Source organism: Mobula birostris, chromosome 9, assembly GCF_030028105.1.
Source record: "Mobula birostris isolate sMobBir1 chromosome 9, sMobBir1.hap1, whole genome shotgun sequence".
Taxonomy (NCBI): domain Eukaryota; kingdom Metazoa; phylum Chordata; class Chondrichthyes; order Myliobatiformes; family Myliobatidae; genus Mobula; species Mobula birostris.
In genome coordinates, this window is record NC_092378.1 from 150784111 (window position 1) to 150797357 (window position 13247).

Genomic DNA, 13247 nt, shown 5'->3' on the forward strand with positions numbered 1-13247 from the left:
AATGCTATGGCTTTGGAGTCACATAATCAAACTACTGTAGGTAGCAATGCCAATGTGAAGGGCATTGGTGAACTAAATAGTTTTATTTTCAATGCACCATTACTGATGGCAGCTCTTTTATTCCATGAATTTAAACTCTGGTTACTTTTTCCCAGTGCCGAAATGATGAATTGAAGAGCACGTAATTTTAAGGTGGTTGGAGGAAAGTATGTGGGAGGGGTATGTCAGAGGTTTTTTCACATACTGTTGTGGTTGTGTGGAACGTGTTGCCAGGAGTGGTGGTAGAAGCAGATACATTAGGGACATGTAAGAGTCTCTTAGGCACATGGATGATAGAAAAATGGATAGATATGTAGGAAGAATAGGTTAAATTGATCTTGGGGTAGGTTAAAAGGTCAGCATACCGTGGGCTGATAGGGCTGTACTGTCCTATGTTAAACTCCCCAGTGTAGTAGGATTCAAGCATGATGTCCCTTGGTTATTGTTGACCATGGTACAGTATTTAGAAAGTAGTTTAAAAGCCTCCCATGTCAGATTCGGTAGGGATAGTCCTAAGGTGTTCTTGTATATGAAGGATGTCCAAGCAAATGTGTAGGTGCTTAGTGGTGTTGGTATCAATAAAGCTGAGCCCCTCCATCAGTCAGTATACATAGTGAAATGGACAGAGATAAAGAATGATTATTATGTATTATGATATAGCAACAAATAAGCTGAGTTTCTTGCAGCTTCCTAAAACAACAGTTAATGATGTCATAGATTGCTAAATTATTTTATTCATTTTCTTATAATATAATTTTATTATGCAATGCCTTTATTTGCTATGCAGCCTGTCAAATGTGAACACCAGTCCCTCGTGATTTATGGAATTGTACCCAAATATTAAACAATGGTGTCACATGCTGTACAATTTAAGTTTCTGTATCCTGTTTGTATGATTACAGAAAAATACTTGCCTTGTCACAGACAATGTTTATGCTAGTTTTTTTGATTACATGTAAATTAAGCCTGTGTAGATCTGATAGAAACGTTCTGATATGCACTGCATCCATGTAATATTTGCTCTTAAATCCTGCATCAATACTTTGCTTTTAATCTTGTGGTTGACAGCAAAACAACTAAGTGTCTCCAATAAAACACATTTACCAATCTGCATTCCATGACTCCACAGGGAGAACTAATTATCCCAAAAATGGTAAAATCGACCCTTTTTATAAACAAATGTTGTCTGGATTGCATTTTTTATGTGTTGATTTTTACTGATTTTCTTAAAAAATATTAAAGTGTAAAATAGCTGAAAATATAACGTATTGGAATTATTAACATCAGAATGATGTGACTATATTGGATCTCAGACAACTTTTTCTTATTGTATTCTTGCACTATTTGCCCAAGTTAATCTGAATTCTGGTCTCAGCACTGTGACTTGCATTATTTCAGAACGGGAAAAGTCGATGGATAATTTCAACGGGACTCAACATCAATATTGCAGAGAACAATTTTTGCATGTTATCATGTAAGATTAAAGAATCGATTACCACTTTAAAACAATATTTTACAATGGTTGACTCTCGTCCTTGCATATCTTTACATATGCAAAGCATCCTCTTTTCCTGGTGATTTGCAACTTAGTCTAATGTCCACAATAATATTACCTGCTGCTGTGATAACAATGCTAAGACTTTGCTGTTTGTTACACTTGCTTGCTCCACACTTGAGAGTGTTGAATCTGTGGAATTTATTGCCATGGATGGCTGTGGAGGCCAGGTCATTGGGTATAATTTAAAGCAGACATTGGTAGTTCTTGCTTAGTCAGGGCACCAAAAATTACTGGAAGAAGACGAGAATGGTGTTGAGAGGGATAATAAATCAGCCATAATGGAATGGCAGAGCAGACTCAATGGGCCAAATGGCCCAATTCTGCTCCTTTGCTTTATGGTCTCGTGCATGATTTATATATTCAAGTGATATGGATGATTATTCTGGTTCGAGAGAGTTGTTTTTTGTGGATTTGCTTGTTTTTGTACAGCTATGCAAATGTATTTAATTGATTCATTATATTCCATATCTATCTAGATTGTTTTTACTTTTATTAATCAAGGAAAATCCTTTATTTCTGAGAATACTTGTTCTTTTAATTTAGACTGCCCTGTTTTAAGTAAATGATGTGTTTCTACTTTTACTTTTATAAAATGCAAATTCTGACAGTTGGTAAAACTCTGCTCAGTACAGTATGTGGTGCATCAGAATAAAACATTTCAGTCCAGTACTTAGAAATGAAACCTGGTACAGTCAATTTTGCCGAGGTGCAGTAACACTGATGATCCACGATTTTGCCAGGTACAGTAAAACTGATCCACAATCTATTTGCAATTCCTGATGGTTCTGTATCGGACTCAGCAAGAGGTGTATCCTGTGTTCCATGAAATTCACTAGGGCTCCTGTTACCACACCTTTGAATGCTGGAAGATTTATTGTGATAATGTGTAACTTTATAAAAGTGAATGTAAACAGTGGTATTAACAGGTGTAAAGGCAAGTCCTAAACTTGCTGATGGTTGTTGTAGAATACACCTTCTGGTGCTACTTGGACACATCTTCAGTGATGGACCTGGGGTCAGTTTTATTGTAACTAGACTAGTGAATGAACATCAAAATACTAAATATACAAATCTAAAAGTAAACTACAAAATTCTGAAAATATTCAGCAAATTGGGTGGCTTCTGTAGATGTTCCACATAATTCAAAGGTTGGCAATAAACAGATTATCATTCCCCAGCATCACTTTGGAAATGTTTGGTAAAATTCTTCTCTGCTTGCCCCAAAATTCTGCTATTCACTTGGAAAGGAACACCTCCTTGCATCAATACAACTTGAAATGAGCCTTGTACAGCCTAAAATAACATGACCTCTGAATCTCCAATCTCCTCTGCCCATGTGCTTGGAACAAACAATGTCATCAAACAGTCTAAATCTCTCTCATGTTCATACTGAACTGGAAGATTTCATTACTTTTGCTGCCAAGTTCCATCCTGCTATTATTTTCAGTTCATTTTTTTTGGATCTCCCTGTCTTGATCTTGGGATAGATTAACAACCAATATCCATACCTACAGATATCTTGACTATATTTTCTCTCTCCCTGCTTCCTCTAAGAACTTAATTCCTTTCCTCCCAATTCCTGGTGTCTGTTCCACTTGCTCCAATGATGAAACCTTCCACACAGGTGTTTCTTAGATTTACTCCCTTTTCCATAACCATTGTTTCTCCTGTACCATAGCAGACAGAGTCCTCAGCTATTTCCTACATCTGCTGTCACTCTTGCTCTTCAAAACCAGAGCAAGGATGGTGTTCTCTGGTGTTCAGCTTCCACCACATCTGTCTGTACATTTAATGTATCATTCTTTACAACTCCCACCACCTTACGGTGCGTTTCCATCAGTAGACACGTCATCTCCCCTTTCAGCATTTCAAGGTGACTGTTCCCCTTCATGGCTGGCTAGTTTGCTTTTCCATTTTCACCTGTGGTTTCCCTTAAGTACTCTTATATGAAATTTTGGGAGGTGCATTACCTGCACTTATCACTTGTCTCTTCTCATTAATTTGTTAATCAGGCAGGTCTGTAAACATTGGCATCACTTAGACAACCAGGACCTCGCTCTCAGATATTCCCATTTGTTTTAACGATTTCTTTCTGCTTCACGCTCTCACTTGTCTTGTTATGTACTTGGTTTAGCCTTCTAGCAGACCAACAATGATTACATTTATACATTCTTTATTGACTATTAAAAAAAACTTTGTTAAATCCTGTGTTTGTGAAAAGGGTTTTATAAATCTTTTTTTATTTCTCAGTCTCTTGTTCATAGCTTTAAAACCTTGCTGTGTTTTTTTTCCCTATCTCTAACTGGCCTCATTAACTTGTTAACCAGCTGGCTCTGTGACAGTGAAATCTCCATAGCAATGCTGGCCTCTCCCTCTCAGAGATTCCCTTTGTCATATCCTTGGTTTGCTTTCCTAAAATTAGTGTCCCATTTTCTTTAGTCAATCTTGATGACCTATAATTCTACCAACTGGGAAGTCATCTTCCCTCCCTTTCAAAGTCGGGCCTTATGCAATTTTGGTTTGCTTAATGTATTCTGAGGGTTGAAGAACAAGATGTGTTTCTTTAGAAGAGAAGGTGGTATGGTAAATCAGTTAATGTTGAGCTGTCCTTGGATCAAGTAAATCGGGTTTAATTGAAGCATAGTACTGTGATCTAATTTTAATCCAGTGGATTGGACTTGACCTGTTGGAATTTGACAGAATTACGACAATTTATTAAGCAGCAGACCTTTCAAATTAAATTTGATTATGTTTGGGTAAATGGAATGGAAACATTTTCGTAATCCAGTTCAATTGACCAAGATTTTCTGTTGTAAAAGTGCCATTGTAAATGAAACTGTAGTGATTTTTACTCTGTATCCACTTTAAAATTGTCATAAATATAGCATGATTGTTGGTGGAAGCATGACAACAGTTGTAGGCTGCCCCCAGCGCACATTTGGACTATGTTGGTCATTGACTCAACGACTCATTTCACTATATATTTTGATGTACGTACAACAAATAAAGCAAATATTTTTATCCTTTTTTCTGATTCTGTTTTAAAACAGTGCTGGTGACACACAGCGATGACTTGCTGGTAGCACACAAAACTAGAAACTACTGTATTAATCACACTTTCTCAGATACGATTATTGTATAAATGGCCTGTAACTTCCCTTTCGGAGTTGATCTTTTGAACTGCCTGTACGACCTGGCATTTTTGAGGTATGAACTGAAGTCTCTACAGTGCACGATGGTTGAGGCGTGGTGTGTACAGGCCAAATCAAGGTGATGGGCCTGAGTGTGTATCAAAGTAGCAGAGCCCAGGTCAGTGCAAGGAACTACCAGAGGCTTGGCCGATTTTAAGTGCTGGGTCAGATTGGGGGGGTGGGGGGGGTGGCGTGGAATCAGGGAGTCTGGGCCGGAGGAGAGGGAAGAGCCAGTGTTTAGCTCGCTGCTCAGGTTTACTCGTCTCTGCAACTAATGGCTTCTGAATTGGCTGCAGTGATGACTGGCTTCATGGCTGTGGACCCACTTTCATGACATTCAGTTCTCATTGTTGCTTGCTTTTGTTTGCAAGATTTTTTTGTACATTGGGTGTTTATCAGTGTTTTTTAAATGGGTTCTATTGGGTTTCTTTGTTTCGTGGCTGCCTGCAAGGAGACAGATCTCAAGGTTGTATATAGTGTATACACACTTTGAACTTTAGTGTATGGTTTAATAGAGTTGACTTCAGTGCTAGATTATACCTCAACAGTCGATTTGCACTCTCAGTTTAATGTTGCTATGATCATATGACAGTTATGCATTCAGAAAATGAGGGGATAGATTTTTTTATGCTTGACCAGGCCTTTATGCTAAGTGAGGGTACAGTCATTAGTCAATATCCAAAAGCCTGCATTCCTGCAAAGATTTCTTCAAGCAAAGTTTTGTAAATTGCAAAGGCTGAGTAGAATGCCTTGTGGGAATTGTGATACAATGTGTTCCAGCAGTAATTGTTATAACACAAATTAATTTCATAAACAGAAGATGCATAAAATTTGTAAATCAATGTTTGTAAATCAAGAAATACTTTAAGGATTTGAAACTATTTAACAGACAAAGAAAGTTGAAGTTGAATCACGTAAGGAAACCTAGTGTAAACAGAATGAATGTGGACTGAGTCAAATGCCTTACCGAAAAGTTAAAGGAGCAATATTGCTTTATTTTATTTATTTATCGAGATACATCGTGGAAAAGGCCCTTCCGGCCCTTCGAGCCACACTGCCTGGCAACCCCCAGTTTAACCCTAGCCTAATCACGGAACAATTTGCAGTGACCAATTAACTATCTTTGGACTGTGGGAGGAAATCGGAGCACCGATTGGAAACCGACATGGTCACGGGGAGAATGTTCAAACTCCTTGCAGACAGCAGTAGGATTTGAACCCAGGTCACTGGTACTGTAAAGCATTGTGCTAACAACTATGCTACTGTGTTACAGCATTAAGTCTATGGTACCCCAGGCTTACCAGAACAAAGATGGTTCTCTTTTTTTCACCTCTTTCTCCTCCCCCCCCCCCCCATCTTTTAACACTGTCCTTGTTTCAAAGTACTTCTGTTTGGTTGTGTAGGACATTTTTTTTAATAATCTATATTCTCTGATTGAAAGAGACGTAAGCTAATTTTGGTCTGGTTGTTGTCAGTTAAGGGAGAAATTTTAATTGTAATTATTCTCGGGAGTTTATCTTAATTGGGAAGGGACCTTTCAACAATTATAATTTGAACTGCAATAGAGACCCAAAGAAAAATTACTAAGTCTCCTAACTAGGTTTTGAACTAAGACAAAATAAGACAAAATTAGAAACTTTGCAGTTATTACTTTTTTTTAAAAAAAAGGAGTTTAGCAGACATTCTTTTGCAAAACAGAGCTGGAATTTTTTAGAAAAATTTAAATCTGGACTTTTTTTTCATAGCCTTTGACTTGTTCCCTGAGGAATGAATCAATTAAATCTGCAGATTGTGGCTTACACCACATAATTATGAAATCATACTTTAAGTTCAGTAAGCACTCTGTAGAAAAATATAGTTCTATACCCAGTTGGCTCAAAAGGAGACCCAGCCCATAAAAGTAGACACTTCCTTTCTTGTCATTATATTAAGAGCAGTTTGCTGAGTGAGCTTAATAGAATAAGAAAAGCCTAATTTTCCTTGATCAAAGGAATTTGTACTGATTCTTATCAATTTGTGCTTTGGATTTGGTCCCAGTTGATCTAATGATAAACTTAAGATTTCAAAAGATAGCTGTTAGGCCTTTTCATTTTTATTTATTTTTACTTTGGAGGCTCTTCCAGCTCAATGAGCCTGTGCTGCCCATTTTTACCATGTGACCAATTGACCTACTAATCCTGTAAGTCTTGGAAGGAGGAAACCAGAATACCTGGAGAAAACCATATGGATATAGGGAGAACATGCAAACTCTTTGCAGGAAATGGTTGGAATTGAACCTCTGTTGCTGGTATTGTAATAGTGTAACATTAATAGCTTGGCTACTGTGCCATCCCAAGTATTTGACTAAATTTTTTGTTTTGAATGTTAAGGATAGAATTTTAAATTTTCACATTAGTACTGAGCTACAGTTAGATGAGCAGAGTACTAGAGAGGAGATGTCTGGTAGAAGTTACATTCTAACTATTGCTCTTTCCGTCCTGATGCAGGGTTCCAACCCAAAATGTTGACTATTTCTGGCCTCACTGATGCTGCCTGACCTACTGAGTTTCTCTAGCAGTTATTTTTTCTGCTCCGGATTCCAGCATCTACAGTCTCTTGTGTTTACAAGAAAACCATTAAACTGAATCTCCTCAAAAGCTCTTGAAAAGCCAATTCTTAAATGGACAAATTGGGTATAAACAGAATTATCAAACAAAACAATTTGTTTCTCATGAAATGAACTTGAAGCTCCCTTTTACCCAAGATTCAGGATATAATGCCATAAAGCAGCCAGAGACAACCCTATCAGAAAGTTCCATTATGTCCTGTATCTCCATTAAAAAGAATGGCTTAGCTGTGCACATTTTCTGGTTTTGTAATGGGTTTGCAGTGCTTGCATTTTTTCTCATTTAACTTGATATTGAAATATATAGTTGTTACCTGTGTCTTTGTCAGCACTGCTATCTTCTTGGAAGACAATGAAAGTTCCTAAGCTCAAAGCTTAGAATGGACTCCATTGTATTACAGGGGAATATTGTCATGTTCAAGCTGCTACTTTTGGATGGTATAGTCATATGAGGCCAGATCTACACACTTTGGATGACACAATATTGCAGAAGAAAGGAGTTTTCCCTGATGTTTTGTCCAATATTCTTCAATTAATATGTTTAGAGCTTATTTGGATAATAGTACGTTGCTGTTTTGGGACTGGACACAAAATTCATTGCTGCGCTATATCAGTGATTACAATGGGATATTACTAAATTTGCTTCAAATCATTTGTGACAACCTTGCAAATGCATATATAAATTCCTGCTTTTGACCAACTCAAGCAGATTGAGTTCATTTGGGATGTAGGCACTCAAGTACAGTTTTACATAATTTGAATATTTTTAATTTAGCTTGGTTACAGGCCCGTGGTGCCCAATTACAACTTTATGACTTATAAACTTACTAATCTGTATGTCTTTGGAATGTGGGAGGAAGCCCACATGGTCGCAGGAAGAACATGCAAACTCCTTACAGACAGTGGCGGGAATTGAACCCTGGTCGCTGGCACTGTGCTACCGTGCTGATAAAATATAATAGATAATTGTATGATCTATGAAAATGAAGTCATAATCAATCCATAGAAATTATAATAGAGCACTGGTATGATATCAGGCTTGCTCTTTTTGGTGTCTTTAGTGCTGTCTTTGAAGCATGTCTAAACAAAATTGCCATTTATTAAAATTATTTTACTGTTGATTTTAACAGCTATGGCAGCTGCAGGCAAGACTTACTTTGATGCTATTTCGAAGTTAGGAGAGCTGAGTTCCCAATCACCGGTCTCCAGAGAATTGGGTAAGAATGCATGAACTAACAGATACATTTTGTATCTCAGCTAATGTATTAAATTTCTTTGCCCATATTAAAAAGAAAATTCTGCATAAGTGAAGTGCTGTATTCCCTCAGGCATATTGAGATGTTTCGTATCATTGAATGTACAGCAAAAATGGTGACAGAGGCTAAATTGAAAGAAATATTACCACATCATTCAAACAAAATTTTGATGAATGACCAGTTTTCTCATGGTGTTGGTTAGAGGAATGTTGACCCAGTTACTGACTGTGTTCTGTGAATAATGTGGAATTTAAAGCTAATACTTCTAAAACTGCCAGGCTGTCATATTTTAACCTATTTGAGTCAATAATAACCAATGAGAAAGGATATCTTCTGTCCTTATCTGGCCTAGATCAGCCTGAAGATTTATAATCCTAATGTTTACTCTTAATTGCGCCACTGAATTGACCTTGGAAGCCTCTGTGTTGTATCAAACCCATCATCAAATAAAACATGACAGCGTCATTTAATTATAACATTCTTGAAAAAGGCACATTTGCCACAGCCAACTTTGCAGTTTCCTTCATTAACATCTGATAATGTGCTGAAATTGAGAGAGGTCCCACACCACTGGATCAGAAACGTTACTGTACAATCATCAAGCTCCTGAACCAACATGGATAGCTTCACTCAGCAAAACTCTGAACTGATTCTACAACCTTCAAACTCACTTTGAAGGATTCTATGACACACGTTCTCAGAATTGTTTTTTTTTATTTGCACGGTTTTGTCTTTTGCACATTGGTTGCTGGTCTTTTATGTATAAATTTTTGTAAATTCTATTGTTTTCTTTTCTGTAAGTACCTGCAAGAAAATAAACCAAGGTAATATATGGTAATATACAATCTATATACTTTGAAAATAAATGTACTCTGGGATGTGACCTGAATAGTCTAAGATAGCTCAGTGTACTCACATTTGCGGTATCATACTTTTGAGCAAAATTTTAAGCCACAACTCCATCACATCGCCTGGAGATGTTCAGTACCACTGACAGAACAAACTTGCTAGAGATGTGGTAAATGAAGCTCAATGTTATAATGGCACAGAGGAGACCATTTGGTCTGTCAGGTCACTGGAGAAGCTAGGTCCACAAACGTTGCTATCCTCAGTGATAGCAAAACCCAGCACATGAGAGGCAAAGGCAAATCTGAAATATTTGCAGCCATTTTCAGTCAAGAACAGCAGGTAAACAATCCGTCTTGGCCTCTTTGAAGTCCTACCAATTACAAAGCCGATTTGAAACTCTGCAGGTGATAAGTCTTCAATGGTTGATGCTAATGCTACAATCAATATTCACTTCTCCTCTGCAACTAATAACATCTTCAGCTATTCTGTTAAACTACAGCTGAGTACAGAGAGAATGCTGATTATTTATGGAACTTGTATGCAGAGATTTCAACTGCAACCATCACAGCTGAGCAATTTAATTTCAATTAGTTCTAGAATATACAGTCAACTTCAGTAATGGTACAAATAATGATTCTCAACTTTAAAAAGCCATTTATTAATGAATTTTTATAGAAATATGTGTGTGTTCGTCCATTGTTGATGAGGATCTCGACAGCATTATGATGGTGTTGAGACTAGTGCGTGACTTGGATTTAAGTGAGGGAGAGTCAGCTTCACTCTCTCTCTTCCCAATTCCCATCTGGATCCAGTGGCAAGACAGTTGAGATGGCTGGAGATGGGACTAGGCGCAGTGGATGACGGGGATGTCTTCTGTGTCTTGTCCTGCTCTACACGTTTCATGACGCTTGCTTTCTTGACCCTTGGACCTTCCATTGGTCTCGTCCACTCAATCTCTCGGAGTCTGTCTTCATATGCTGGGATAGACAACCCCTTATCTCACCGAGGGTTTGAGACCCTTTGGCTACCCTCACCTGGTTTAGGTAGCTTGTCAAAGCCGTTGCCCAGCGTGTGGCCTCTGTCACATGCAAACAGCTATGGGAAGAGCTGAGTGCCAGGTGGGGACCAAAGGTGGACTAACCGCCTTGAAAAAGACGTGACATGTTCCCCCACCAGAGGTGCTACCCCTCCCTGACACCTCATACACCCCATTTATTGAAATAGAGTACAGCGTAGGCACTTAGAACCACACTGCCCAGCGACCCCTGATTTAACCTTGGCCTAATCACAGGACAATTTACAATGACCAATTAACCTACCAACTGGTATGTCTTTGGACTGTGGGAGGAAAGCAGAGCACCGGGAGGAAACCTATGTGGTAATGGGGAGTGTATATATAAACTCCTGGCAGGCAATGGCGGGAATTGAACCCGGGTCACTGGTACTATAAAATGTTGTTATAACCACTATGCTACCATGCCATCCCAATGCACAGTAGCATAGTGATTAGCACAGTGCTTTACGGTACAGACAGCCCAGGTTCAATTCCTACCGTTTCCTGTAAGGAGTTTTTACGTTCTCCCTGTAACCACATGGGTTTCCTCTGGGTGCTCAGGATTCCTCCCACAGTCCAAAAATGTACCTGTTGGCAGATTAATTGGTCATTGTAAGTTGTCCGGTGATTACTCTCAGATTAGTTCAGGAGATTACTGGGCAGTGTGGCTCGAAGGACCTATTTCTGCAGTGTATCTCAGTAAATAAATGTAATTAATGACAGATTGAAAATTTTGGAAATATATTTTGGTGACATACTAAATCTCCTCTCAAACTCCTAATGCAAACTAGAAAGCTTTCATAAACAACAGGAATTCTGCAGATGCTGGAAATTCAAGCATCACACATCAAAGTTGCTGGTGAATGCAGCAGGCCAGGCAGCATCTCCAGGAAGAGGTACAGTCGACGTTTCAGGCCGAGACCCTTCGTCAGGACTAACTGAAGGAAGAGCTAGTAAGAGATTTGAAAGTGGGAGGGGGAGATCCAAAATGATAGGAGAAGACAGGAGGGGGAGAGATGGAGCCAAGAGCTGGACAGGTGATTGGCACAGGGGATATGAGAGGATCTTCTTCCGCTGTCAATTGCTCTGATCAGATTATCCCAGAGCAACAGACATCAAAGTTGCTGGTGAATGCAGCAGGCCAGGCAGCATGTCTAGGAAGGGATACAGTCAACATTTCGGGCCAAGACCCTTTGTCAGGACTAACTGAAAGAAGAGCTAGTAAGAGATTTGAAAGTGGGAGGGGGAGATCCAAAATGATAGGAGAAGACAGGAGGGGGAGGGATGGAGCCAAGAGCTGGACAGGTGATTGGCAAGAGAGATATGAGAGGATCATGGGACAGGAGGCCCAGGGAGAAAGAAAAGGGGGAGGGGGGGGAAACCCAGAGGATGGGCAAGGGGTATAGTGAGAGGGACAGAGGGAGAAACAGGAGAGAGAGAGAGAGAGAATGTGTGTATATAAATAACGGATGGGGTACAAGGGGGAGGCATGTTCTGACATATCATGGCTGATCCAACTTTCCTCTCAGTCCTAATCTCCTGCCTTCTCCCCATATCCCTTCATGCCCTCACCAATTGGGAATCTACCATCTTCTGCCACAGGCAGCTGTGGAGGCTAAGGTTTTGTATATATTTAAGGTAGAGTTCCAGATTCACCACTCTCTGGCTAAATAAATTCCTCCTTTATCTTCATTCCAAAAGAATGCCCCTCTATTTTGAAGCTGTGTCCTCTGGTCTTAGACTCTCCCACCATAGGAAATATCCTCTCCACATCCGCTATCAAGGCCTTTCAGCATTTTATAGGTTTCAATTAGGTCACCCCTTATTCTTCTGAACTCTAGTAAATACAGGCCCAGAGCCATCAAACCCTCTTCGAATGACAAGCCATTCAATCCTGGAGTCACTTCTGTGAATCTCTTTTGAACCCTCTCCAGTTTCAACACATCCTCCCCAAGATGAGGGGCTCAAACCTGCACATGATACTCCAAGTGAGGCCTCACTGGTGTTTTATAAAGTTTCAACATTATGTCCTCGCTTTTATATTTTAGTCTTCTTGAAATGAATGCGAACATTGCATTTGCCTTCCTCTCCACAGCCTCAAACTTGCAAATTAACCTTTAGGAATCCTGCACAAGGACACCCAAGTCCCTTTGTGCCTCGGATCTTTGTATTTTCTCTCATTTAGAAAATAGTCAACCCTTTCGTTTCTAGCAAAGTGCATTACCATACATTTCCCAACACTGTTTTCCATCTGCTATTTCTTTGCCCATTCTCTTCATCTATCTAAGGCATTGTGTAGCCTCGCTACTTCCTCAAAGCTACCTGCCCCTCCACCTACCTTCGTATCGTCTGCAAACTTTGCAACAAAGCCATCAATTCCATCATCCAAATCATTGACATACAATATCAAAAGAATCGGTCTCAACACAGTTTCCTTTGGAACACCACTAGTCACCGGCAGCCAGCCAGAAAAGGCTCCCTTTTATTCCCACTCTTTGCCTCCTGCCAATCAGCCATTGCTTTATCCATACTAGAATATTTACTGTAACACCATGGATTTGTAATTTGTTAAAGAGCCTCGTGTGGCACCTTGTCAAAGGCCTTCTGAAAATCCAAGTACACAACATCAATTGATTCTACTTTGTCTGTCCTGCTTTTTTCTTCAAAAAATTCCAACAGATTTTCCCTTGAGGAA

General features: G+C 39.2%; 1 protein-coding gene across 3 annotated transcripts in view; it reads left to right on the forward strand.

Annotated features, from left to right (window-relative positions):
- LOC140203191 (BAR/IMD domain-containing adapter protein 2-like 1) overlaps nucleotides 1-13247 on the forward strand; it is a 148658-nt gene that overhangs the window by 12223 nt on the left and 123188 nt on the right. For all 3 annotated transcript variants that reach the window (XM_072269115.1, XM_072269116.1, XM_072269117.1), the window contains exon 3: nucleotides 8524-8610. In XM_072269115.1, coding sequence (XP_072125216.1) covers nucleotides 8524-8610 — 87 coding nt within the window. The remainder of the gene's footprint in view (nucleotides 1-8523; nucleotides 8611-13247) is intronic.